Source organism: Cololabis saira, chromosome 9 (assembly GCF_033807715.1).
Source record: "Cololabis saira isolate AMF1-May2022 chromosome 9, fColSai1.1, whole genome shotgun sequence".
In the NCBI taxonomy this organism is placed as follows: Eukaryota; Metazoa; Chordata; class Actinopteri; order Beloniformes; family Belonidae; genus Cololabis; species Cololabis saira.
In genome coordinates this window covers 33,512,690-33,540,636 of record NC_084595.1, presented here as the reverse complement: position 1 = coordinate 33,540,636, position 27,947 = coordinate 33,512,690, and the positions used below count along the sequence as shown (strand labels likewise).

The 27,947-nt window shown below is 41.3% G+C and overlaps 2 protein-coding genes across 4 annotated transcripts in view; both read right to left on the bottom strand.

Moving 5' to 3' along the window:
* Positions 1-2,627: 2,627 nt before the first annotated feature.
* Positions 2,628-4,737, bottom strand: atoh1a (atonal bHLH transcription factor 1a). Its single transcript, XM_061730027.1, has 2 exons — positions 4,437-4,737; positions 2,628-4,122 (listed from the first exon to the last, which is right to left on the bottom strand). Exons 1-2 carry the CDS (start codon positions 4,693-4,695, stop codon positions 3,281-3,283), a joined length of 1,101 nt encoding a protein of 366 aa, XP_061586011.1. The 5' UTR covers positions 4,696-4,737; the 3' UTR covers positions 2,628-3,280.
* Positions 4,738-11,234: 6,497 nt separating this feature from the next.
* The window catches only part of grid2 (glutamate receptor, ionotropic, delta 2), a 658,916-nt gene continuing 642,203 nt past the window's right edge, over positions 11,235-27,947 (bottom strand). Inside the window, exons 15-17 of one of the 3 annotated variants that reach the window (XM_061729311.1) lie at positions 25,946-26,186; positions 16,900-17,171; positions 14,208-14,443 (exon numbers count right to left, since the gene is read on the bottom strand). In XM_061729311.1, the coding sequence (XP_061585295.1) occupies positions 14,338-14,443; positions 16,900-17,171; positions 25,946-26,186 (619 nt within the window). In that variant the 3' untranslated portion in view covers positions 14,208-14,337. Of the gene's footprint in view, positions 14,444-16,026; positions 17,172-25,945; positions 26,187-27,947 lie in introns of all 3 variants that reach the window. The other 2 variants (XR_009783115.1, XM_061729310.1) reach the window with 2 other exon arrangements.

The following is a 27,947-nucleotide window of genomic DNA, read 5'->3' as shown; positions in this document are numbered from 1 at the left end:
TTTTTCCATTAATGAATTTTGAAAAATACAAATATTTATGCACCTGAAAGTTTCATATTTCTAAATCAATATTCCTACCAGAGCACTAGTTTACCGTATTATTATTATTATTATTATTATTATTATTATTATTATTATTATTATTATTATTATTATTATTGTTATTATTATTATTTTTCTATTTTATAAATAAAATAGTGGGTACCTATAAGCATATTAAGTAACAACCATTCAAAAATAATTTGAAAGTTTGTCAAAAGGCTGCAAAGAAGCAGTTGTAAAAGAAAAAATTGTCAGAAAAAAAACTGTGGCAAGTAAAGCTCAACATGACGCCGACGATTTTCTTTCAGTTTTCCTCTTTCAGGCGCAACAGTATCTGCACGCATCAGTGCGCCTCTGCTTCTCTAACTCCACTCTGTTCTTAATAGTTTTCACAACGCCCGCGTGTAAATAATTAATGTGCGTGTAACGGTGAAACCTCAGCTTGCCCTGCATCCCACCTGTTGAAAAGTTTTTGTTTTTTGTTTTGTTTTTTTATGCCACCTTATACATCGCCGATAGTTGCGAAAATAAGGAATATTATGGTCCACTATTACACAGACTGAATCTGAAAAAATACCCGCCCTGTCCTGCAAGTTGAGAGGTGATACCGATCTCGCCATGCAGTGCGTGCAGTTCCAGATATTACATCGAAAGAATATTTGTTATTATTTCGATCTTGTATCCCGGGGTTTTTGCGGTGAACCGTGAACATTTCATAATGTGCAACTTCCTCCGAAAACCTGGACTCGTTTAGATTGTCCAAGATACGCATCAAGTTTGGCCATATTCATAAAACACTTGAATGGTTTCTTCTATAAACAAACGCAAGCTTTTCGATGGTGCAGGCAGGGTGGCCAACTTTTAGAGATATTTCAGTGATTGCTGATACCAAATTACAGGTACCATATTGCGTCATCCCATTTCTTAAATCCCTAATTGAATTTCCGACTGAGAACATCAAATGGTCCGTTCAGGTTGATTCTTTAAATGTTTACCGAAACTTGATCTGCATTCACCGAAAAGCGAACTCGCCGCAGATGGCTGTCCGATCATACTCAGACCCCGCTCTCCCTGCATAAATGACGTTAATAATTGAGCACATCGTGCTGATATGGTTTATCTCCTGCCTTGGCGAGGCCTGTGATTGGCCGCCAGCAGGGACAGGTAGCAAACAGGTCGCTCACTTTCATGAATAATTTCGGAGTGTTTTGCTTTTCCGTGCCGTGACCTCCCTTTTGTCCGCCGGGCCCTTTGAAAACACTGTCAATGCGAGGAGAAGACTGATGCCTGAATTATGGTTCCGCGTTAAATCGACGGCGTAGGGTACGCGGCGACGCGCACCGTGCGCCGTAAGCTCTGCGCGGAACCATAAATCAGCCCTGAGTCACGAAGCCGCACTTTGTTTGCCGGAGTCGTGTTTGAGTTCATGGAGAGGGAAATAAAGGAGGGAAGAAAGTCGAGGGGAGATGATATGTGCCCGGGCTGGACGTGTGCGTCTCGTGTGTGTTCAGGGCTTTTCTTTGCTCGAGAGTGTGTGTGCACACTCGAGCCGGGTCCTCGGGGACGCGGCGGGGACCCGCGAGCGCTCACCAGCTGACGGCGCGTGCTCGGCGGAGCCATCCAACACCTCGGCCCACGAGCCGCCCCACAATGGGCTGGAATTAATGCACGCTCCCCATTACCACAGCTATTCAACACATGGACGACATGGCATGAGTTCAAGGAGGAAAAAGTTAGACACACACACACACACACACACACACACACACACACACACACACACACACACACACACACACACACACACACACACACACACACACACACACACACACACACACACACACACACACACACACACACCTTCATTGACTGTAAAGAAAAAGAAGAAAACAAAAGCTTAGCAGGCCACGGACTTTCCTCTAGGATGGCACATGCACGAGTAGTCAGAGCTGTTACATTACATAAATGAACTTATATAAGATGCGTAAAGCAAGTTTAATAAAACGAAAATTGATCACGTAGTGTTAAGAAGCACTTACTTCAACGGGACAATTCTGCACTGTAGGCCTATTGGTTACGTTAAAGTTGTTTTATTTAGAAGATTATGACGTACATTCATGACATTTTACCTATTTTTAAATTAGGTAACCTAATAAGGTTTGGTCTTTGTTGCTCCTTTTGTTCATAGGTTCAAAACTATAATTCTGTTGTGATATAGCCCTAACACATTGTTTTAGCATTTATTATTTTGATTCATATTCATATTAATTATTATTATTATTATTATTATTATCATTGGGATATAACAAAAATAGGTGATAAAATCAATCAATGATTTAGAATAATCGACAGAGACAGATACATGTTCATCTATTTTTTTTATTCCCAAAAACAAATGCAAATAACAAAGAATGGCAAAAACAAATGCTTTTCCCCAAGCAGTTTGGAGTACGGAGTTATAAAAAGCCAAACAAATGAACATCTGCAATAAATACATTACATACATCAAATATTCTCAACCAGTGAAAGAAAAAAAAAACACACGAGCTCATCAGGTGATACAAATGACAAATAAATAAAACGAAGGCAGCAATGATGGCTACATTAATTAGGCTATTTGTATGAAGTTGGCGGTACTATAGCCTATGAGCAAACAAAGCAAAACTACATTGTTTATGGTTTGGGGAACAAAAACGCAAATCTGAAGCCTCTGGCCCATGGACATATCTTAAAGTGCATATCATGAACTTTTGAAGTTGTTAAATGAAATACATTAGACAAACAAAATGATCAATTAAAAACATAAAAATCAACAAAGCTCAGATAGCAAAAAAAATGTCTTTACAATTTCACATAGTTAAGCAATTATCCATAAAGTTAGCCTTTTATGGAAGACAGTATTTTGGTCGGAGTGACGTGGAAAATGCCCATGGCAGTGCGATGCGCGACATGGCAGAGGGGACTTCCAGCCACGTCTCCATGGAAACGGATTATTATAGGATGTAGCAATATTTAGTGGCAGAACCAGATCGGGCTTTTCGCAGGTGAAAATTAAAAATGCAACAAGTTGAGAAAAAAAAAACATGATTTCTTTTTTTTAAGTATCAAATCCCGTTCTTCCTAAAAATGCAAGACTATAGATTGACACAGTTTGTGGATATAGGCTTATTTTGTTGTATAGGCTAGGCTGTAGTGAACCATATAGTCTATGTTATAATTTCTTAATTATAATCGTTCAGAAAGAGACGGTGTGATGGTGGCGGCTGGGGCGCTTGAGTTCTGACAGATCATCTTCTTCACTTGAATGAAGCTCCATCGCTATTTCATCCGAGTCACTGAAGTGGGAGTGCGGGGAGAACTCTCCATCACTTCTGGGGGACTCCTTCCTCCTCCCACCCGCGAACTGCGACGCGCCTGATCGCGAGGAGGACGAAGGAGACGGGGAGCGCATCACCTCTTCCACTCTGGCGGAGAAACTGCTCTCCTCGAAGGATGCATGGAAGGTCATGCCGCCCATGTGGCCAGGTAAGCTGCCAGGTAAGCTGCCGGCCGACCCGGGCTGCGCTGTCCTGCAGCTGGCCAGAGGCGGGGAAGCCCCGTCCTGGTCCCCGTCATAACCCCCGGCGGAGGAAAGCATGAGCTCACACTTTGGCGAATTGTTGTCATTATCGGAGCTGCCAGCGTTGCTGCTGCTGCTGCTGCTGGAAGAAACCGGACCTTCGAGGAGGTCGGCCAGCGCGTTGATGTAAATCTGCGCCATCTGCAAAGTTTCATATTTGGAGAGCTTCTTGTCGTTGTCAAAGGCCGGGATGACGCTGCGCAGCTCGTCGAACGCGTGGTTGAGGCCGTGCATGCGCCTCCTCTCCCGGGCGTTGGCGGCCACCCGCCTCTGCTTCTGCACCCCGTTGGCCGGCCTGCTGGACGGGGCTCTCTGCCTCGCCTCGTCCTCGGAGCCCAGCAGGGAGGCGCTCAGACGACACAGATCCCGCACTTTGAGCGAGGAAGAGGAGGCGCTCTTGGCAGCTTTCCTCTGGCTGGAGGGGCTGGGATGGCAGGAGGAGCCCGGGGAGACACTCTCTGAAAAAGTCAAACAGACAAAGTTAGAAGAAGTTTTTTTTTTTCTTAACCTCAAAAAAAAAAAAAAAAAAAAAACCTGGTGCATTAGTTTTCTAGCTGCTTTGAGCCCAAGTAAATATTACTATAATATGACATAACAAAACGTGTGATATCCACATGCGTTCTCCAGGTCTAATTAGGTTAATTATAAGACAGTTCACTTGTAACTCAATTTAGTTGATGGTCAAGTCCACAATAATCTTCAAATAAACTCTAAACGTAAAGAAAGAAGGAGAAAACTAAGAGAATGTATGAGTTAATCCAGGAGCTCTCACCGTGGCAGGAGCCGGTGCTCGGGCACGGCGAGTGCCGCAGGTGCTCCGGGGAGTGTGCGTGTGCCGCGCAGGTGCCGGAGGCCGGAGCCGGCCAGGCGCGTGGGTCTCCGCCCTCCACGAGCGAGAGTCCAGACTCGTAGCGGGACATTTCCAGCTGCTGCTCGGCTCTCTCCCTCTGCACCGCCGCTCCTGCAGGGCTGCAGCCGCAGCTCTGCTGCAGCGCGCCTTTGCCCCACTCTTCCACACTCAAGATATCCATGTTTTGCAAACTAATGATTTTTTAACTTTATTTGAAAATTAAAAAAAAAAACAAAAAAAAAACGTATAGTCAGGCACTCTCTTGCTTTGTGTGGCGTCGCACCGTCAGGGATGTCGGTGTCGCGTGCGGGACTCCTTCTTTGGTGTCTCAAGGCGCTGCGTCGGTTTAAAAAGCGGCACGCGCCCGGGAGCCCCCGTCCTCGCGCTGGTCGCGTGCTCACGGCCAATCAGAGGCCTCGGTTAAGCCCGAGAGAGCTGATTATGACTCCTCTACCAGGACTATTTACGATAACGGTACGACTCAAGGAGTGTTTAACGCGGGGTGGGGTGCGTGTGTGTGTGTGAGAGTGTGTGAGTGTGAGGGGGGGCTTCCACTGGACACACGTGCACGTGACGACGGCTGTAGGTGAGGAGCGTGGACGGCGCAAGATGCGCGTAAAGCCTGAATTATGGTCCTGCGTTAAATCGACGCGTAGGTACGCGCACTTACAGTGCGCGTCGCCGCGTACCTTACGGCGTAGGCTCTACGTTGGTGTAACGCGGAACCATAAATCAGCCTTTAACTGCGGCTCAGACAGGGGGAAGGAAGGGGGAAGGAAACTGAAGGTTTTAAAGGTTTAATTGGTCCCTGTTAGATATTTATTGTTTTGTACAAGTTGCAGCAGCACAAACCACAAACAGAAAACAGTTTAAGATGATTTCCTAATCTGATTAAAGTGGCTCCATGCTCCTGTATAGGCCCCCATAATGTTTTAAATGAGTAGGCGCCATAACTTTTTATTTATTCCTTAATGGTGGCGCAAATATTGTAGAGATAAAACAAACTTTAGGGTGAAGTCTTTGGACTAAATTCAGTTGGACCACAGGCCAGCAGAAAAAAAAGAAAAAAAAGCGGTTCCTGGGACTCGCGCTTTCATAGTCAATTCATTCATCCTCAGATCATCTCCAGTTTCCATTTTTCTTTTGTAGCAACTGGAAAACCTTTTGATCCGGCTCACGGAACGCCCTGTCGGTAAGAAAAGGGCTTCCCAGGGAACGGAAACATGAGCAGGGGTGTCGCGCTCGACACTGTTTCTTACTGACACGAGCTGGAAGTGGCGCGCACTTTAGTGAGGAGAGGGGGGAAAAAACCCAAACAAAACCAAAACAAAAAACTAAACACTTAACCCACACGTGGGCACGCTTACTTACGCAAACATCATTATATTATCATTATCATATAACATCATCATGATCATATATCACACACCACACACATTCTGCTTTTTTGCACTGTTTTTGTCTTTTACTAGGCTACTTTATGTCCATTGCAATATACTGTATATACTGTATATATTCCGTACTTATATATATATATATATATATATATATATATATATATATATATATATATATATATATATATATATATATATATATATATATATATAAAAGTTTATATATATATATATATATAACTTTTTTTTAACCCTCCCCTGCATGTGTTAAGTGTACTGCTGCTGAACAATGTGAGTTTCCCCATTGAGGGAGAAATAAAGGATTATCTTATCTTATCTTTAATATGCAAGCCAATACAACCGATCTTACAAGTTAAAAACAATAAATAAATAAATAAACGAAACAAATGATCACTATTTGTGGAAGCACCTGCAGTCTGCTTTTCAAAGCAGCCACTGACATGCAAACGTTTGGCCAATTGAACAATAGGTTAATTACTAGGAGGAAATTGACTGTTTGGACTAATTGCTATGGTAGCAGATGAACAGACCCCCGGTTTCATGTTAAATACAGTATCTCAGTGTTTAGGCAGGAAGATCAAACGCAACAGGGGGTCGTATTCTGTCAATCATGGCTACAGATATAAATTCAAACGCACAACTTTCAGAGATAAGGCGTGCTCGCTCTTTTCTATCTTTTATTCATGTATGCATCGTGGGGACCACTGGAGGGCCGAAGGTCTGGCGCCGAGCGTTCGCCCCCTCTTCCCACCTACAAGCCCCCCGTCCAACGGACCGGGCTGGGCTCCTGAAGCTACCGACAGGTTGGATATTGTAGCTGGCGATTATTAAAGTGTCGCAGCCACAATGGAGACTCTATGTTCCATTGGTCACGCCTGGGGGGGGCAGTTCTCGGGGACGGGGCGGGCTCCCATCCCAACGCAAGAGGAGTCTGCATGCTGCCCGCTCTCATTCCCGTCTCCCTGGAGACCGCTGCACGACGGCCACGAGAGTGCAGAGAGGACCCGGGCAGGGCTTTCACAACGGAGCAATAATATCACACATATGAAGCCAGATCTGGTTTAGTTTTTTGTCAGTGTTCCGTGTTTTTTTTTTTTTTTTTTTTTAAAGTTTTCCATGGGTTATACATTGAAGCTTGGACTCATGTATGAGCAATTTCAGACTATAAAGGCATCTTGTCAAAGCTTTACTCCTCTATCCTCAGCTGAGAGTTGAAGTTTCCCTAAAAGACCAGCAAATAGCCTTTATTTGAAGTTATAGTTATAGTATTGTTATAGTTAACTCACAAAGTTTACAAAACATTTTATTTCTATTATTTTGGGTATTTAGATTCATTCTTTGGAACGTAGACAACTTCTGAAACTCAATGGGTTGTTACATTAGTGCAAGTTTATGTTGCAAAGATGCATGTACAGTAAATAACATCCCTGCAATCCGTTTTTAGCCCTGGTCCTCAGGATCCACTGTTCTGCATGTTTTAGATGCTTCACTGCTTTAAACACACCTGATTGGATCCAGCTAGTCATCAAACAAGGTCTGTCAATGACCCACTGATCTGAGCCAGGTGTGTTAGTGCAGAGCGGCATCTAAGGTACCAGTGGAAAAGCGCAATAAAACATGCAGAACAGTGGGACCCGTAGACCTGAGTTGAAGAACACTGCTGTAATCCAAAAGTGATTCCAGGGGATACAAGATCTTGTACAGAAAACTTGGAGATGAGCCTGTATTAAGACTGCAGGGTTCCCCTCTTTGAACAGGGGAAGAATGAAGGCAAACATCCATACAGAAGAAATTTCCTTTGAATAAGAAATATAAAAATCACACCTGAGTATAGTGCAACTATTAACATTTCATTCATTCATTCATTATCTTACCCGCTTTATCCCTTGCGGGGTCACGGGGGTCTGCTGGAGCCTATCCCAGCTCATTTTAGGTGAGAGGCAGGGGTTACACCCTGGACAGGTCACCAGTCCATCACAGGGCCACATATAAACACACAAACCATGCTCACAATCACACTCACGCTCACACCTACGGGAAATTTAGAATCATCAATTAACCTAACCTGCATGTTTTTGGACTGTGGGAGGAAGCCGGAGTACCCGGAGAAAACCCACGCAAGCACGGGGAGAACATGCAAACTCCACACAGAAAGGCCCCTGCCGGGCCTGGGAGTCGAACCGGGGACCTTCTTGCTGTGAGGCAACAGTGCTAACCACTAAGCCACCATGCTGCTCAACTATTCACATCTAGCTTTAAAATGTTTGACTCGTTATCTGGGCCTGCTGATTTCCTAATGTATACAAATCTGAGAGCTTCATGCACATCTCAAACTTTAACTGGATTAGATAAACAGTTCACTTACAAACGGATCATTTTAGAAAATTCTGAGCATATTACCTCACAAGCAATATTGAGACTAAAAGGAGAATCTAGAAGCATTGTGATGCTGATTAAAACCCCAAAGCATATACATGTACCATAGATGAATATGTGTGAGTCTGTGACAAAACACTGCAGGGAGTCCACTAAGCTGATTCCAGCTAAAGACAGTTTTCTAAAATTTAAGATTCCTGAAGTTTTTTTGTAAGGTCATATTCTGGCATTCCTGATTGCAACTGTGCATTGCACTTAAATTCTTTCATCCATGCCATGATGTGTTAATAGAGTAAAATGAATAAACTGTGAGTGCATAAGGCATTATTTCTGCCTTTACCTTTGTAATTTCTTTTGGAAGCACGCTTGTCAACAGTTAATATGTTATGATGATTTCTAGGCATTCATGATATCAGCAATAACATACATTTTCCCACTCCTTGAGACAATGAACAAAACCTTACTCTGAAAACTGGTAACTGTGATGCATAATTTGATGAGGTTTAGGATTTGGAATTCTTTGTAATATAGCAATGACACAACTGTCACAAATAAATCAGTTTGTCCTGGAATAATTCCAGTGGAATCATTAATTGGAATTAAAATCGATTCTGGCCACATCAGTTAGAGCTATCAACAATCTAAAGAGGTCTAAGCGTGCTATAGAAAGTTTTAAGCTCATCAATTACTGGTTGTAACCAAGTTCCACTTTAGCTCTCCATAAGTTCTTTAAAATTCAGGTCAAAAAAGCTTCATGAAAGATGGTGGAACATTTCTGGTGGTTGGAGGAGTCCTGACAGTGATATGAGCTCTGTGACCTCAAGATTAAGACCTAAGTTTAGCCACTGATGGAGATAACACAAATTCATATGAAACTTATTTTCGCCAGAAGGTGGAACTTTAACTTTGCCTGCAGTCAATAGTTTTTTTGTTTTTTTACATTAACCATAATTACAGGCCTCTTTATAAGAAAGAAAATTGAACGTATTTAAATGCATGACATCTACATTTTATACCACAAACTGTGAAAATTCAATGGAATAAAACCAAAATCCACAATTGTTTAACATCTAGGGCTGTTAGGAAGTTGCGTAATGTATTGGTTTGACCTACTGCACAATTTATTAAAATGTTTTTATTTCAGAGTCCTAAACATTCATCAGGAAAGTTTCAAATACATCCAAACTTTCATTAGCAAACATGAGGCCAACTTAATTTAATATACACTCTGATCAAACTTGAAGTCAGTCGTCACTCAGTCATGCTAACTGGTAAATACACTAGTTTATAATAATTCCTTTATTTTGGAACTATACGACTGCCATTAATCTTGATCACACCATGCACAAACGACATTAATCCCAGAATTGACGTGAGAGCTGTTGGGAGTTTGGGGGAGCTACACAGCGCCACTATCTGGTGGAACTCTGCTACTACAACGTGATGCTTCATTGAACTTCACGGCAGTTCTCAGCCCAGCGGTGTATCTGGGGTCTATCCAGCTGTTAACAGCAGCACGCAGGCCTTTGAAGTGAACCCCCCTCAAAGCAAGAGACACAAAAGCTTACCTGATGCTTGCAGTTAAAATCTTTTCCACAGAAAAAATGATCTAGATCACTTAAAACCATTTAAGACGTCCATGTTTAACAACATCTCCTTTAACTTGAGTTTCCCATTCTTAAATGTACTAAATAAAATCATTTATAGTGGGAAAAAAATCCAATTTATGCTTGTCCTTGACAAACCTCCTGTGTGCTGACTTAATCTCAATTTTATCTGTGTTCTTGATTAAAAAAAAAAAAAAAAGGTCAATATACTTACCTTTTGAGTGAAGGACAGTTCCCATCAGGCTTGAGATGGCTCTTTCATATTACACATGGAATTTAAAGTGAAACATTTCAGTCAAGCAAGATTACTTGAAATACTTAAAATGTTGAGTTATATATTATCTATTTTAAGAACCAAAACTGAATTGTGCAGCTCCTGCAGTTTATACTAGAACCTTTTCAGTTATAATTTAGGGGGTTTTGCTCATCAAGCATTAAATTCCTCTAAGTTTGTGGGATTGTCGACCTGTTGTGAACTTCCAGGAATTTTGAGATCGATTTTCCAAGACATTTGGGCAATATGAGAATCATACCAAAAGTATCCTCTCAAATGCCATTGAGCATTTTTATGTGACATTTGGTTCCAGAATTTGCAGAGTCATTTCTTTTCAAAAAGCCGATACCCTTTTGGGCGGCCGAAACCTTTGTTCATTAAAAGGTACAAAGTTGTGGTTTCACTTCACGAGTTTAGAGGAGCTGTGTGGACTCGGGTCCCACTTGTACCGGCTTAGCTTCACATTCATCATGAGGAGAGTGTGATATACAGTATCTTCTTACCTTTGAGCACTTTTCTCTCGTAGCTTCCTGTTTTGTGTTTGGCATAAAATTAGATCACCTGGCTTTTTTTTTTTTTGCTTTTTTAAACCATCACTGTGAACAAACCATGGCACTGACAGACCAGTCAAGTTCTGAAACTAATCTGGCTTTACTTCATGCCTTTTGGGGATAAGTTCATATAGAATAATTCATGATATAATTTTTCATCAGCATTTCCCAAAGTTCTGCACAACCCCATATGTAATTGCAGTGAAAGCAACATTCCCCAATTATAAGACTTTACAGCATCATGCTATTTCTCTTTAAACAATTCAAATTTTGGTTGTACAGACACAAAGCAGCTTGTTTTTGATCATTAGTTAAAATTTAAGTATACATTTAAGTATAAAAGCTGAAATCATCATCACCATCATCTACAGCTCTATACATCTTCCTCTTCAGGATTCTGGAAGCAGTGTGAAACTGACCACCTAAATGCATGGAAATGATTATCTGAATTAGCAAAGACAACAAGTACCATCCCCACTGTAGAAAACCTGTTTATTAGACAAATTATACACAGAAAGCTTTGCCACTTGTAACAGAGGCCCCGGTTTGTTCGGTTTTTGAATAATATGCAACACATACAACAAAATAGGCCTATATTAAATACTGTACATCATACATTTTTGAAAATTATCAAGTAAATCCTGTAGTTCTATGTATGAAATTAACAATGTTAACAGATAGCAAAACAGCAAGTCTGTGCATGCTTTCTTTTTAGTGAACTTGCCTCATTTTAGCCAGAAAAAAAGCAATGTAAAATAAAAGAATAATAATAATAATAAGAAGAAAAGGAACTCAGGATGGCATGAGAAAACCAAAAATTAGTGCATTTGGGTTTATGTTTACCGTGGGTAGGGCAGGGAAAACCAAAGGCAGTAATGTGACGGCTCAACTCTCAACTCAACACTAAAGCTCAATATGATATAGTCTTTTCTTTTTGTTAAACAAAAATAACATCAACATGTAAAATATACATTTTTATAAGGTCTCTTTCATTTATACTAAATAAATCTTTTTAAATGCATGTGTCCTATTTGTCATTCAATAGCCATTATGTAGCCTAATATAAGAAAAGAACTCCTAAGAATGCTCGTCTCAAAACACTGGCTTGACTGAGATCTCTACGTACAACGATTTGCAGTTTTAGTTCTTAAAGATGACAAACTGAAACAAACTTGCTCTAAGAAACTAACATTATCAATTATTAATACAGTGTTAGTGAAAAAAGTTTGGTTCCATTTTACCAACCCACCCCTTTAATCCACAAAATATTCCTTTTTAATGCCTCTAATGTCCCATTCCCCACCACAGAAAAGCATGGTCCTTTTTGAATAAATTGGCACTTAAAAGAAAAAAAACAAACAAAAAAACAACAAGTCATATAAACAGTACCCTTAAGATGAGCAATATGAGAAGTGCATGTGGGATTCGTCTCATAAAAGGCAGACATTGGGTCCCAATGGCCATCGACTTTTCCAGACACTCCCATGACGCACAGCGATCCTGCTCTGAAAAACCTCCAGCACACAGCCGTGTTTCGGATTTAAGTGGAAGGTACAGCGAGCTAAATGGCAAATAAGGCTTGTGCTGAAGGTGCCTTTGCATTGGCTTCTCTTCAACAAAAAAATCAACTCCATTTCACCACTTGAACCCGATAAGTGATTAGTGAACCTGAACATGACATGGCATTGCAGAGGGAGATTTTAGCCGTTAAACACGTGGGTGATGGGAGCACTAAAAGTAAGCAAAACAGACATAAATCAAAAGCCCAAGTTTGAATGAGTTGAGACCAAAACACCAGAGACTACAGCACTTGTTTAGCAGATTTTCATAGTTTGCTGAGAGAAAAAACATATGGACAGTTCAGAACAATGGCATTTTTTTGTACTTCCTGACCAAAACACATTCCACGCATTAAAATCTTTTTTTTTCTTTTTTTCTCAAAACAAAAGTCAATAAAAGACATATAATAAGCATAAACTTTTTGAAGTCTTTCAGCTCATCTTTATGTTTTTTTTTCTCTCATTATCTCTGCTTGTATAGTCCACTTCGACTGTACCTCTGAGAGTCTGATTAGAGGATCCCACCTCCACTTGAAAAGCAGATAGCACAATACAGGTGAGAAAAGAAAAGGTAAGATCTACATACAATCACTTACAGTTCTGTGGGCACTGGTACAGTGCAGAGGGATTGACAAAGAGTTAGATGTGCATCAAAATGGTGAAAACAGTTTCAGGTTGATGCACCAAAATGGCAGAAGGAGTTTAAGATTGGATGCACCCAACTGGTGGCTCTACAGTGATGAGACTGTTGTACTGTCATGGCATTTCGATGGTTTCAGACTGACCCACCACGGAGGCGTCAGCATGTGCTCAGCTGCGAAGTCTTAGGTGTGGCCAGACCACCGTGTGGACACCATCCTGAAGATGATTGCACATCTAGAATCCTGGGTACTGGCATAACAACACCAGAGAAGAAAAACTAAGTTATAGACTCCCAAATAGTGAAAAGGCAGAGTTATATTGGAGAAAAATGGTCTTCAATATTCACTGAGATGCGGCCCTTTCCAAACACTACAAGGGGCCGCCGCATGGTGCAGAGCTGAAGATATTGTATATCTAACATAGCAGTCTAGTCTATGTCTTCATCAAATTACAGCCCCATCATTGCTTAGTGGTTTGCTTCATGGCTAAAGGGACCACCAAATCATCTGTAAATGAAAGCTCCAGAGTTAACAAGAATATAGTACTTCTTGGTGTTGGACTTGTATAAACTGAACTCCTCTGAGAGAGGCTTCAGAGAGTAAAAGGAGTCCGGTCATTTCAGCATTCTTCCACTGCATGAAAGAGTCTTCACGTCATAAAACAGAAACAATAATTAAAAAAATCTTCCCTTTCAGAAATATCTCCCAAAATAATTCCTCAAACAATCACAAGAACAACAACAATAAAGCAAAGAATCAAGCCCCTCCCCTGCCCTTTTCCCTTTTTGCGCCTCACCAGCGTGATTGGCAGGAGGAGAAGAAATGCCCTAGCAGAACTCCATCTCCTTCGTTTTTCTCCACGTACAAAATAGACACCCCTGGAATCACCCAAGCAGAAACTCAAAACATAAGGATTGCTATGTACACGTATCTCTATTCTCTGACTTTTCAACCTAACCAAAAAACATTGGTTCAACCACACCATGATGTACTCTAACCCCCTCCTTTTCCTTCTACCCTTCCTCCTGAACCAACTGTATCCACAGCAACTCCTCATATGGAGGTGCCCCTGTCTGGATCATTGCCATATCCAAAGTTGGGTCCTGGACCTGTAGGCTGGTAGGGGATGGAGGACATAGTTTTAATGGGGCTTCGGAAGAAGCCGCCGTTTGGGGCCCTCTGCCTGAAAGGGCCAACCCCGCCAGTCCGGTGGTCCTGGAGGCCACCACCACCAAAACCAGTAGAAAATCCAGCGACAGCTTTGGCAGAGAGACTACGGCTAAGGGTCTGGATCTGCTCGGGGATGAAGGTGGTGGTGGTGATGTGAGTGTTGCGGAAATCGCTGATCTGCTCGAGTGCCTGGCGGGCAGCAGGCAGAGCATCCATGTCAAGGGGTGTTAAATCGACGGAAGAGGTGGAGAATTGCTTGTGGGGGCTTTCATCCTCGGTGCACAAGCTGTTAACCCGGTGGTGTAGGTGCTCCAAGTCGATCTCCTTATCGTCCTGCAAGTGGGGAGGGGCAGGGAAGGAGAAGAGAGGAGAGGAAGGAGCAGCGGTAGTAAATGGCGGGAAAGAAGAAACATTAATGGGAGGGACAGGATATGGAAAAATATGTGGTGAGGAAACAAGTGTAGCAGAGGAAAGATGGGAACGGGGTACGATAAAGATCCATGGAAAGTGTTCGAGGATGCATGGTGGAGAGTAGAACAGGACAAGAAGGGTGAGAGTATGGAGAGGATGAGGCAAAAAGAGGGATAGATGTTGGATATAGGAAGAAAGGGAAATAAAGGGAGCAAGGTATAAGGGTAGTGCATATAGAAGGTTCAGGAAATGGAGAGAACAGCGAAGGAAACAAAGCAGAGTATTTGCAGAGACATGTTTGGGATGTATTTGTTGTCAGCAAAAAGGGATGTCATCCATCCGGCCAGCGTAAAGAATAGTATAAAGAGGTAAAAACGGTTGAAAGGTGTTGGACAAGGCGGAGGGTGAAAGGATGTTACGGGCAAGGTAACATGCAAATGTGAGTTTTCCACCATTAAAAAGATTAAGATCAACATAATTGCAACATTCAAGGTGAAAATGTTGATGACACAAAACGTATAATTGATGGTCACAAGTAAGACGTGGTTGTGTCAGGAAGTGGGGAGAGCAACATGAGAAGAGGGGGGAGATGGAGGGAGGGATAGAGAAGCACACTCTGAGCTGTGGTCAGGATATTGACAGAAAGAAACATACACACACTTCTACAAGGTATCTAAGGGAGTGCAGATAATCAGGAATAAACACAGAAGACACAACGCTAACAAGCCGCGTGCTCTGCGATTCCAGGGTGTTAAGCCTATTTTAGCAAACACTACCATTCATGAACTAATATAGTCAACTTATCTTATGGAGAGAGTACATTTTCAACAATATTCTTACTTATTCACGTGTTTCTAGTTCTTATAACTACATTGCAATTATATTTACTTGAAGATCTCATTTTATAGTGAATTTGTTCCATAATTCACAGTTTCATCTTTATCCATTACATCATACAAAGCAGATGATTAAATAAGGTTCAGCGAGCTTAACAATTTTAGCAATTTAAGGTGCATACATTAACTTAAGCTCTATCTTAACTTGCAGTATATGTTAAATGAAACTTATAACACTTTACAAGTAATAAAATGTGCTACTAAATTAACAGATAAATAACTTATCCACTAAAGGGTGGCAACAGCAAGTGAGAGTTGTTTCATGCTTTGCTTGGTAGACAGTGGTGCAGGGAAGCTCAGTTTGCAATGAATGAGGTGAGCATATAAAGCAGAGAGAGCTCAGGTGAACAGCGGAAACGAGAGAAAGTGTCTGTAAGAGTTTCCAAACGCTTACGTTTCCACTTTCTCCACACATGTGCAACGATGTGCTTCTGGAGGCTAAGGTAAGTTTTTTTCTGAAGAGTCTCAGAGGAAGGTGGGGGGTGTATAGAGAGGGGTGTCACACGGGTCACCATTTCAGATTTCAGAGTGATACCCTTTAGGTAAAGTCAAAAAGGTGTTTGTGATGATGGTAGTGACATTATTGGGGGTAGAGACAAATGTACTGACCGTGTCCTTTGTGTCTGGGGGTTCTGGAGGGGGCTCTGGGTCTACTGTATGCAGCTCACGGGCAGAGGGGACCAGCAGGGCTTCCCCCTGGTTACCATCTAAAAAACAGGGGCACTGGGAGGAAGGAGAGGACGGGGGGCTACTAATGTTTTTTGCAAAACTACCAAAAGATACGTCAAGTGTTTGGAGGAGGGGATAAGGGGGGGTGAACGAAAGGAATGGATCACAAACGGTCATTCTGCTGCCTGTGAAAGGAGACTGAGGAGTGAGCAAAGTGGACTGAGGTGAAAGAAGTGGAAGGTTAAAGTGCCAACACCTGACTGCGGTTACAGTAAGTTACTGTGAAAGGTGTAATGTTTCCTTCCATTCTGATTGCCACTGGGACATAAAATGAACCAGAAAAATGATCAAGCTTTATAAGGCCATGAACTATATTATAAATTCAAATGGACGAAAAATTCAAGCTTTGACCATTGAAGGGTTTTTGATTTCAGCAGGAATATACAATTTTTGAAAAACTCCTCTGTGAGATCTCGTTGCAGGGTTTTGTATGTAACATTTGAAAAACTAATGAACCACAGAACTGTCTGGTTCTCCGCTTCCCTCGACATGGAGAGACAGCACCCCCTAATGGCAGCAAGGCAGTATTGCACCTTTAGTCAACTGGCCACAATCCAGGTAACTGCACTTTTTTACATTTTTTTTAAAGAGGTACTTTGCTTCCAGACATGATATAATGTGGACATCCGACTTTGAAACCTACTCTCCGATGTCTATCATGTTCCCTGATAAATTATTATTCATAGATATTCTTCAAGTCTTTAACTAATCTGTTTTGTTGGTTAGTTTTTGTAAATCTACTGAATGTATAACCTTGGCGTCGGAGGTGAGGTGGTAAAGGTGGTCATTCTCATTTTGGGGGTGAGCTCGGAGGGGTTGGTGGGTTCGTAGGAGTGCTGCACAATCAGCGCGCAGGGAATATCGCAGCATGCTGGGGGCTGGTAGCGGGTGGCGGAGGGGGCAGTGGTGTTGGCAGTGTTGGGGGTCTGGTTCTGGGTCTGACTGCCCAGGCCAAGAGGGTGCTCATTTGAGCTGTGAGGACACGGATCGGCAGCTTGCCTGGCAGATGGCCCATCTGCCTGCGTCTGGTGTGGGTGTGTGACGTGCAGGTACACGTTTTTGTTTGTGTGTGAGCAAAAGGTTTGAGGAAGAGGAAGACGGAGAAAAAGAGGCGACAAGGAGAGAAATATGGAGTCATTCATATATATGTTTGTGTTTGTGCGCATGTGAGGCGAGTGAGTAGATGACGGAGAAAAAAAAAAAAGCCAAATTGATGCACAGGCAGACCAACAGCAGACGGGCAAAGACAGAGAGGGGATGTGAGACGGACAAGAACCAGCAGATTGAAGGATGGTAGGGTGGAGGAGAGAAAAGTAAATTGGAGAGACAGATGGGTGGGGGTTGAGCGAGAAAAAAGACATGGCAGTCAGTCAGCACACACTGTTAAGCAGGTCGCTCTGTGTTGTGTCCTCAGAGAGACATTCACACAGTCGTTATATACCTGGAAAGGGGAGATGTTTAAAAGCCATTTTGTATTGCTCTCTCCCCCTCGCCTGCTACACCCTCAACACAGAGTACTTATCTACAAAAACAAAACAAAAAGGCAATATGAGAGCTTTGAGCCACAGTGACACAGATCATTGTAGTAGAGTTAGAACGAAAAGAGCCGACAATTTCCATGCAAATTTCAGAGTTACAGGTCAGCTTCAGTATGTACCAGAGAACCTGTAATGACGGCTCTTCTCATGCTAAACCTACATGGACTTTATGATATATCAGACACGGTCAAAACCACAGATGCTACCGCTATGGAAGAGTTCTGACAATGAGTTTATACATCAACTTGCATTTAGGTTTGAGATTTTTGGGATCAATTTCACTGAAAGAACTCTTTCATATAAACCTCTCGTCGAACATAAATAGGCCAAAAGAGCAATAAAGCAATCCAGCCACCCAGTCATGAATGAAATGGGCTTCAAACATTCATCTAGAAAGTGCTCGTCCAAAGCATTAAGATCACCTTTAGGAATTTTTTCAGCATGTAAATATATCTCCTCCTTGATCACGCACCCAACGTTAGTTTAGATGCTTCCGAGCACAGTATTGAAAGATGACTTAGACTGATTATAAAGTAGGTAAATGCATGTGTATTATAATTTAAATAAAGTAAGAATGCAGTAGTTGTGGTCATATTTCTTCTGACACAAATGGTGGACTACAGCATCAGAGGACCCAAGATGGTAGGAATGACTCGCAGGGAGACACTCATCTGTGTGCAGTATCCTAGTCAAATGTCTTCAAGCACAATGCAACTCTTATCACTGTTTCCCCACATTTGTCATGTGTGTGGAAGTGTGCACTTGTGAATGTGCAAGCCTGATATTGAAACTCAAAAGCAAACCGTTTACACCAAGTAGCACGCTCATACAGCAGATAACAATGGCAGCCATTCCACGACACAGAACCACAAGACAAACACACGGCCCACAGTTAGAAGCTGTTAACATAGCTTTTGCAGCATACAGTATGAATGTAAGGGCATGTACACACATATACAGAATGTGATTGTTCGTGTTTTTAGTATACACATATATAAAACAAACACAAAGAAAAACACAGCTTAGTTGTAATAGAGTAGAAACAGAGGATTGCAGGTCGTCATGTGTGCAGACAGCATGTATGAGGGTATGTATGGGGAGAGCGGTGGTGTATCTTTGGCCGTACGGCTCGATGGTTCCATGTAGCCATGATTTGTGCCAGCGATTACTGATTTAAACTGGATAACATCCATGTTAAATTGTGCATGCGTCGTTGAGAGTAACAGCCTTCGGTGCTGACAGTGACTGGCGAGGGAAGGGATGAACATGAGTGGAAAACTGGCTCTGCATATGAAGCATCTTTAAAGCAAAACTGGATAAAGAAATATGACAGCAAAAATGAGCTTCGTGGCACGGCATATCTGCGTGTTTGTTATTTTTATGCAAGCTTGACATGATGCAGGATGCTAAATGTGAGGCAACAATGATGCATGTGCAAGCAGGTGTGAGGGTGTGTGCTGCTGTAATTACGGCCATCCTGGGGAATCCGTCCGTCATCCTTACGGAGGACGATTCATTAACATGGACACTATTCATTTGTGAATAATCCATGTGTTTTACAAACATCTGTGAGCTGACTTAACTACACCCACTGCACATCAATCTTGTTTTACATTTGTGAATTTGTAGAGAAAACTGTGCAAGTCACCATGCGTCCGTCAGTAAATTAAATCCTTTATATTCACAGTTTATATACTGTATTTCTTATTGGCAAAAGTAACTCCTGTGCTTCCAACATGCATCTTTGCCTGTGTATCATTCGAAGCTAAGTTTTCTAAACCCATACATAAAATATAGGTCACCAGCTTTCCTGTTTTATATGGAGCTTGTAAAACTCGCAGAGAGCGACATGCTCCCAGCTCCCTGTGATGGTCTCAAGTGGTTTCAACATTTGCCTTGACAGTAATATGGATGACATCAAGTTCTTCATTTAAGCTGACAGAGGGCAAAGTGTTTGGTGGAGTTAATTACAAGCTTTATGGTTTGCTTCACTTTATTAACTTCAGGAAGCTGGGTGACTTTAAACACAACTAGACTTAGTCCACTAGCCATGACTGAGGCCAAATTGAATATAGAGGCAGAGATTTCCCCAGTCGATAAATTGCACCATATGCAATTTATCTAATTAGCTGCTTTGAAGTTGACTTAAATTTGCCTTCCTCCCTCCACTGACTCAGGACATGCTGCAGCAGTCCCAGCTTGACACTCTCCTGATCTGTTTTCAGCCACGATCTTTGCAACCATTTGGAAGCACTCCATTGATTTAAAATAAGAGGATGGCATTCCCACAGCTTTCAATTTTTTTTTCCTAATGCATACTATGTACCATTACAGGGCCACATTGGGCAAAAAGAAGGCCTAATATTTCAGGCGAGTCACAAATGTGTCGTAGGAACAGTCTCATTTTATGTGACCTTTACTGACATCAGATGATTTGTGAGCTCACATTTGTGATCAGGCAGTTACACTGAAAACTGGGGTGAAAAACTTGTCTTCCGATAGATAAACAAGATATCTGTGAAATCTAAAAATAAATAAAACATAAGAATGCTTGTGGTGTACACTAGAGGACAGCATCTCCACAAAGCCTTTCAGTTTCTCTTTAGTTTAAGAGCATTACATGTGCAGCGAGTGAAATGAGACCAAATACCTTTCACTTTCTCACATCCTGGTTTAGCACCACACGAAGGGGCTCTGCTTCATTTCAGGAGGTTGCATTTTATGTTGCAGCCCAGGTGATTCTGATGTGGGAAAGGTGTAGGTGGGAAAAGGCTTTATATGGCGTTTGGTGATCCGACAAGCTCTTTGGGACTTGTCGGTGTTTGACTTGCAAACATTTGCAAGTACTGACAGCAATCGATAGGTCAATGCTACAGCAGGGTGGGGGATAAATGTCAGGGGTCAACTATCAAAACCGATCACGGCTGACTGAGCGGATTTTATTCTCATTATGAAAGCACAGAAGGGGCATTTCTAATGATGGTCTTTAATATTGGATTTAAAGGAACGTAGAGGGATATTTGTTCTGCTCCAACAGATTGAATAATGTTTTTTTAATTTTAATTTGGTTCAAATCTCATACCATCCTTATGCATAAAATAACACAATCACTTGTGAAACCGAACAACGCAAGATCATTAAATGAAAATGTAATATACCACATGAAATGAGATAGAAAATGCAATCTTTTACTGTGATTTTAATTCATTGCAGACAGTGTGAACCCAACTTATGTCTTGTTGTTTTACTCATGAATGTCTCTTTACAGGCTCAAATATATACATTTCTGCATTTCAGGTCTGCAAAAACATTAACATCTACTAAAAGAAGAGTAGGACAGTGGGGTTATCAAACTATTAATCCTTTCAACAGGTGATATCAATGAATGGTCTTGATTTGGAATCACTTCTGAAATGCTGAGTCTTCAAGGAGCACATTTAAAAACAGCGTTCCCAAAAGAAAGAGTGGAACGTGTTTTGCATTTTCCTTCTGTATGAATAAATGCAACAGAAAAATCTAGAGAAATGTGAACGCTTGAAGGGAAAATAGGCAAGCCTGATGTGGCCACCTGTGATTTCTGCTCCCTCAGACGACACCAAGGGCCGTCTTTATAAGACGATTAACCATGTGTGCAAGGGTGTGATCGGAGAAAGTTTTGTCAACCACTGAAGGACAATATGAACCTTCACACATGCAACTTACAAAAAAGTCCACATGTTAGCTCTGTACAGAGGGGACATCAATCTCTTGGCTTTGAGGTATCTGGGATGGATCATCATACAGTGGAAACTGGTTTTGTGGTCAGATAAATCCGTACTTCAGATCTTTTTATTCTAAAAAAAAAAGGTGTACTCCATACTGAAGGACCATCCACACTGTTCAGCAAAAACCCACTCAGTGATGTTGTAGGGTTGCATCAGTGCTCTTTGCAAAGGCAGGTTACACTGTGATTGCAGCATATTAAGCGTATTCAAGACTCCATGTTTTCCAGGGATATTCATCTATTTTCCTTTTATTAAAGGTTTTTGGGTACTTGTGGCCATTATTAGAGAGTAGCAGATACAGTAAAGTAGGGAGAGAGGGAAAGAGGGAGAGAGAGAGAGAGCAAGAGAGAGAGAGGGAGAGAGAGAGAGAGAGAAAGAGAGAGAGCAAGAGAGGGGGAGAGAGAGAGAGAGCGAGAGAGGGGCATCACAATCACAAAGCAAGGGTTCACAGGTAAGCACCTGTACCTGGATCAGCTATAAAAAGGACTGTTTTGTTTATTTTCATTTTTAATGTGATGATGCAAAACCACATCCTGGAGTCCTTAGAAAAGCATGATTAAGGAGGAAGAGGGTTGTACGTTTCAGACTGGCCTTCCAGCAGTCCCGAGCTGTCAATAGAGAAAGTGTGGACAATTTGGAAACAAAAAGTCTGACAAAGACAACAGACAGCTGCACACCCTAAAACATGTTTACAAAATACCACCTGGAACTCTTCATTGCTTTTTATCCTCAGGGAAGGCAGGAAAAGGATGTGAGATAAAGTTACATATTGGTAAAAGCATCATTGCCACAACTTACCTTTTGATGTAAATGTGTATTTAGAAAAAATATGTGTATTAATACATGAAAACAGAGTTGAAGAGTAAAAATGATCTGGGTTCACACCAACTGCAATTAAATAAAAAGTCTTTTTTTTTAATCTTCTAATTTGAATTTTCAATAACATCTCAACTTTTTCTGAACTGGGGGGGTGTAGAAAGCGGAGCCATATGTGGCTCCTAAATCAATAGCACTGATTTTCCTGTCTTTGATTGCCTAATGCCTTGATGTGCAAAACCTTGAACAAGAACTACAAAGAGAATCAAAGACTACCAGCGTTTAAATCCCCGCTGTCTCCCCTATTCATCGGCGATGCTCCACTCCTGTGCTCAGTCTGGGGTTGATTCCACTGGTTGCTCCTCCTGGCTAATGAAGATAGTGGGGGGGCGGGCGTGTTTGTTTGTGTGGCAGCTGAACCACACTGTGCTTAACACGACTTTGTGTTCAACTAAAGGTTTGGTGTCTTTGTGGTTGTTCAGTGGCTGACATGACCACTGGCCTGAATGACAGATTAAAGCTGCTAACTGAGCAGGAGGCTGGAGGTAGGGGGTAAACGGTGTGTGCATGTGTGAAGAAACAAAAACAACCAAAAAAACAAAAGCCAGGAAACATTGGCAGGAACTATAACCTAGAACCCCCCAAAAAGATACTTATATAAGCAAATGAAGGCCATTCATAGATTGTTGTGGATAATCTAAAGGCCCTCGCTAAAGTTAATTTCAGTGGAAACTGATGAGAAATGTTCTGCTCAGCACATAAATATCTTATATATTGACATGTTAGAACGCACAATTACAGCTGAAGTAAAAAGGGAAACTAAATTAGGTTTCAGTATGTCAGACAGCAGTCAGCCTGCTGTCGAACAGGAACTATTCTCATTTCAGCTCTCATTTTGTTTAAAGGCACATTATGGCAGATGTGCCGGGGAACTCACACATGGCAAATTGCCTCAGACAGACGGGGTGTGTTTGTGAAATTTGTGCTTTGTGTAATTATACAAGCAGGTGGTGTACCTGCACATATCATTATAGAGGAGCACAAATCCCTCATAGCATAAGTGAACTTAGTTGGAAACAAATGAGAATTCTACAAATGAGAATAAACATTTAAATAGATCAATGCAAGAACAGCCTAGAGGACATGTAATAAAGGTAACTAATTGTTTGCTACACTTGATTTAACTGCAACAATATGATAAACTGTCAGATTGTCACAGTCCTTTTGGAGACCAAAGCAATCAAATCTAACAAAACATTCAAACCACTCATTGGCTTTAGAAAATAAATGTAATTTCAGTTTGTAATATACGACCTTTGCACATATGTCAAATGACATCGCTACATCGTTTACATACTGTAGGCCATCAATGAAAGGTTCATCTAGAATTTAGAAATCATAGAGACGTAGCTATGCAATAAATGTGCTGTTATGCAAGTGATGAGTCTTTAATCATCTTTTTTCTCCTGAAGGAATACATGATGATTGGTTCTATTAGTGTTTCATTATGGGCAGGTAAGGGATCAGTCACTAAATCACCCTGACTGAAACAATTACCACCCCCAATCCTTTTTTGTAATTTTTCAAATGTTATCCCTGACCTTACTTGAAATCACTATGGCACAAGAAAAAAAAAAAAAAAAGAAGGGAAATCAAGGAGAGAATTCTTGTGCTTTTTTATAGTGGGGGAAAAAAAATCAAATAAAATCAAAGAGATGGTTGATGGTGGAAGTTTCCCCTCTTTTGGTACTTGCTTTAATGACAATGCAGCGTGTTGGACCTCTCAGAACGGCTCTCTTTTGATTGACAGTATTATTTCAAAAAGGACCAGCAGTTGAATAATAGGTTAGGAAACGGTTCCTCATTAATTTCCTTAAGCCATTATCCACAGGTTAACCTTGACCGGCTCTTATCAAATAGCTTCCTAAGTGGGGGGAAAAGCAATTGTTTGAAGCGGAAGTAATTTACCTGATGGCAAAAACATTTTCTGCGAAAAATTAATCTGCACTGCTTCACGCCCTGGTCTAATTTACTACCGACACATAAATGATTAACTCTAAACCAAAAGTGAAAACATTATTTCACACGTAATTACATTTCTTCAGTTCATCCCTGGTATGTTTTGCATATTAAATTTGCTACACTTTGCAACGATTTCACAGTTTTGATCAAAAATATTAACTCAAACACTTTCTCCCTCTCCGTTTTGTTAAAAATACAGCAGTAGGTATGACAGGAAGAGGGTTGGTGTTGGCAGATAACTACAAATCTGCTTCATGGCACTGCTGAACTCCCACGAGAGTGAAATAACGCCAAGTGACGTTGTGGCGATGGCAGTGTAGCAATCACTGGTGAAGAGCAACTGCGCCATCTATTAACAGAAAAGCATCTAAACATGGGGTCGTTTGGGTAAATAATAAAATGTCATAGATGAAACAGGTTCGTTCTTGGAATCAGAAACCTGTTTCATCTATGATGGAGCATGGAAGCTACTGCATCACAGCAGACAGCAGGGTTCCTGCCAAAGGAAGATGTTACCAGAGTCATTTTGATTGCCTCAAATGATATTCCTGCTGTGGCGATCATAAGCACATAGCCTGATTTCATATTTCACATGGTGCTGCTGCTAATTCACAAGGTGAAGTGATATTTCTGCTTTTGGGAGGTGGGGGGGGGGGGCATTAATATAAACATCCATGTTCAACATGGTGAGTCGGTGCTTGTGACTCCATCGTGGTTTGCTGTGTTGCAAGAGGCCCTCGGGCTGTTTTTGCATTCCACTTTTTATGCTGCCAGTGTCCTCTTTTCTCAAAAACATGGACTTTACTGAAGGACTGAGAAGTTGATTAATCTGTTGACACTTGCATAGCTTTAAATTAATTAACAGCCTAAAAGAGCATTAATAAAACATTAAACATGGGGAGATTTTACAGGAAGCTGGAAGTAGCTGGATACTGACTGTATAAAAGCACCAAGAGATTGAGATTTAAATGAGTTAATGCAGAACAATTCAACTGGTTATTAAGGGAAAATGGTTATATAATCCTATCTCTCCCTGTATGTATGATATGCATAATTAATAACTGATATGATTAGCATACCATACTTCATCTTAAATAACTTATTTGATATCACTATAAACTGTCAGTACAGGGCTCCCAAGTGAAGATTCAACTTTCTTCAGTTTATTTCTGCTATATTCTTGTCAAAGAATATTTCTTTTGTTAATCCTTCGGATGATCTGATGGTAGCTGTGATTGCACAAACAGAATTAATAAGATGACAGGCAGCTTTTTAAGTTGGCCCCTGTAAGATTGTGCCTCTTGGTGAAGGTTAAATCAAAATAATGTTCCAAAGGGCTTTCTTAAATATGCATATATCTACATACAAAACACAATGCAAAAGATTAGCCCTTGTTATGACAACTTCCCAAACTCTTTTTGACAGAATGTGCGATGCTGCTCTTATATAACTGACATAAAGCCTTCAATTGCCTTAAATAAAGCTAAAATTAAAAGGATTCATCCAACAAATTACTCCTTAAAATACTTTTTGATTCTTTCATTACTGTTGTAATATATGTTGAATATTTATGTTCTCTATCTATTACAGGCTCTGCACCCCCCTCTCTCTGTAGCATCATTCCTCTTTTTAGTCCTCCCGTCCCAACCACTCCCATACCTCCTTGGAGGGGACTCTGGATCCCTTCCGTCGCGACCACCAGCTTTCCACCATAGCAATGAGGCAGGAGAGCACCACGCCGGCGGCCAGGACGCAGAAAACACCAGCAAAGCTGTGGATATCAAGAGCATTGCCGCGCTGTCGTGTCTGGATGGAGTTGTAGAGATCACAGGGGGTGTCCTTGGGCCACCACTTCAGTTTAAGTATGTCCATGTCACCATTCTGCTGGAGTTCCAGGATTCTAGGAGAAAGGTAAGACAGATAAGCACGTACACAGAGATGGCATGATCCACATGCAAAACCTCAGATTTCTACGAAACAAAACACACAGAGAATTCATTTAGAGGTACAAAGAAGTGAATTAGAAAATGAATGAAAAGCAAGCAAGCCAGCAGCAGCAGCAGCATTCAGAATAAAGGTAATCAGGGAATTGATGGGGTTTCAGTGACTTTTAAATGACTCCAATGTCAGAATGATTCCTACGCTTTCAGAAAAGCCAAGTTAAATTAATTATCTGCACAAACCCATTCCACAAAATCTATCACTGCAGCTTTTGTTGCAGTTGCTATAACCCTTCTATACCATTTGAGGGCGCTATTAGCCAGTTGACACTCACTGAGATCCCTGACAACCATATTGGGCTGTCAAACTCATTATAGCTAACATTAATATGTTTTGCAGCACAGCGCGAATACACTGCCACAATGTCATTATGCACCCTAGCTTTATCCGCACAACTGATGGCTTCAGAGAGGATACAGCTCAGAGGTTGATGGGGTCCCTCTGTTAGCCTTCAGCTTATTATTTAACTGGGTCGTTCATTTTAGTGTGGAGGGGAGCTGCAGACACACACAGAGAAACAAGCTTACAGATATTTAACAGGCAAACCAGCATGGAGTAGAGAGGAATGCAGGAGAAGAGACACACACACACAAACACATGAAGGGAAAAGGCACATACTTTCCCAAGACACATTCTTACAAAAAAAGATGAAAATAATCCTCTATGAACAAACTAATCCATCACATCGTCATCTGTCAGGGCCTGAGATGGATACACTCGCATGCATGCAGTCACAAAATCAACCAGGGCCATACACATAAATACATCCATATTTCCAGTATTTCCAATGATCTTCAGAACTTCCTGGGAGCAACTGCCTCTTGCAATTTCCCCGAACAACATAAATGACTATCCATTCTGTTCATTTTTCATCATGGAGGAAAAACAGAAAAAAAAAAAAAAAATGAAATCAGTCATGAAATGCTCATGAACTCCACCGCTGATTCATTCGTCTGCAATAACTCAGAAAACATGGCTCATTTTGACATTTTGAGCCAGCTGCACAGGCTCAGCATGTCACTCTGGAATCAGAGCATTCTCATTCAGGCACATACTCTTGTCATTTTTCTGAGCTGGTGGGTCTGGGGAATTGATAATTAAAAAAGACAGAAAAGTCATTATAAAGAGAGATGATGGCCATTGCTTTGGCTCAGATCAGTGCAGATTAGCACCAGAGAAGATGCTCATGCTGGTTTCATAACCTACAAACTGTCATAGAGATGAGGTGCTGATGCTGCATATCAGCCTGGACTCGATAGAAGAAGAGAAAACTTTGTATTCCTGCTGTGGAACACAAATTCTGTGTTGTTTTCAAGTCGCAAATCACAATTTTCTAAGGAACTACTTCAATCAAATGCTTGGTTCTTTTACAAAACACAGTAAGTGTAATTCATTACTCTGCGAAGAGGATATTGGGATGTAATATACTATGTCTGTTATTACAAAACCTATAATGATTTCTTTGTTTTAATGCCTGAAGGAGACCTTATAGTGCCAATATCCAACCCCTCCAACCTCCAATTGCAGTCTTAGCCTGTTTAATATACTGAAACAGTTCTTTAGTAAGTGCTTCATGAACTGCTTTAACATTGTGTTCCTCTGGGCCGTTATTTTTGTCTCCACATAGAGAAATAACCCGCCTGTGGGTCAGTGAGTCTCG

Coding starts and splice junctions, on each gene's coding strand:
- atoh1a (XM_061730027.1), bottom strand. CDS start 4,695: ATGGATATCTTGAGTGTGGAAGAGTGGGGCAAAGGCGCGCTGCAGCAG. Junction 4,123..4,436: donor GAGCACCGGCTCCTGCCACG/GTGAGAGCTCCT, acceptor TGACTTTTTCAG/AGAGTGTCTCCCCGGGCTCC.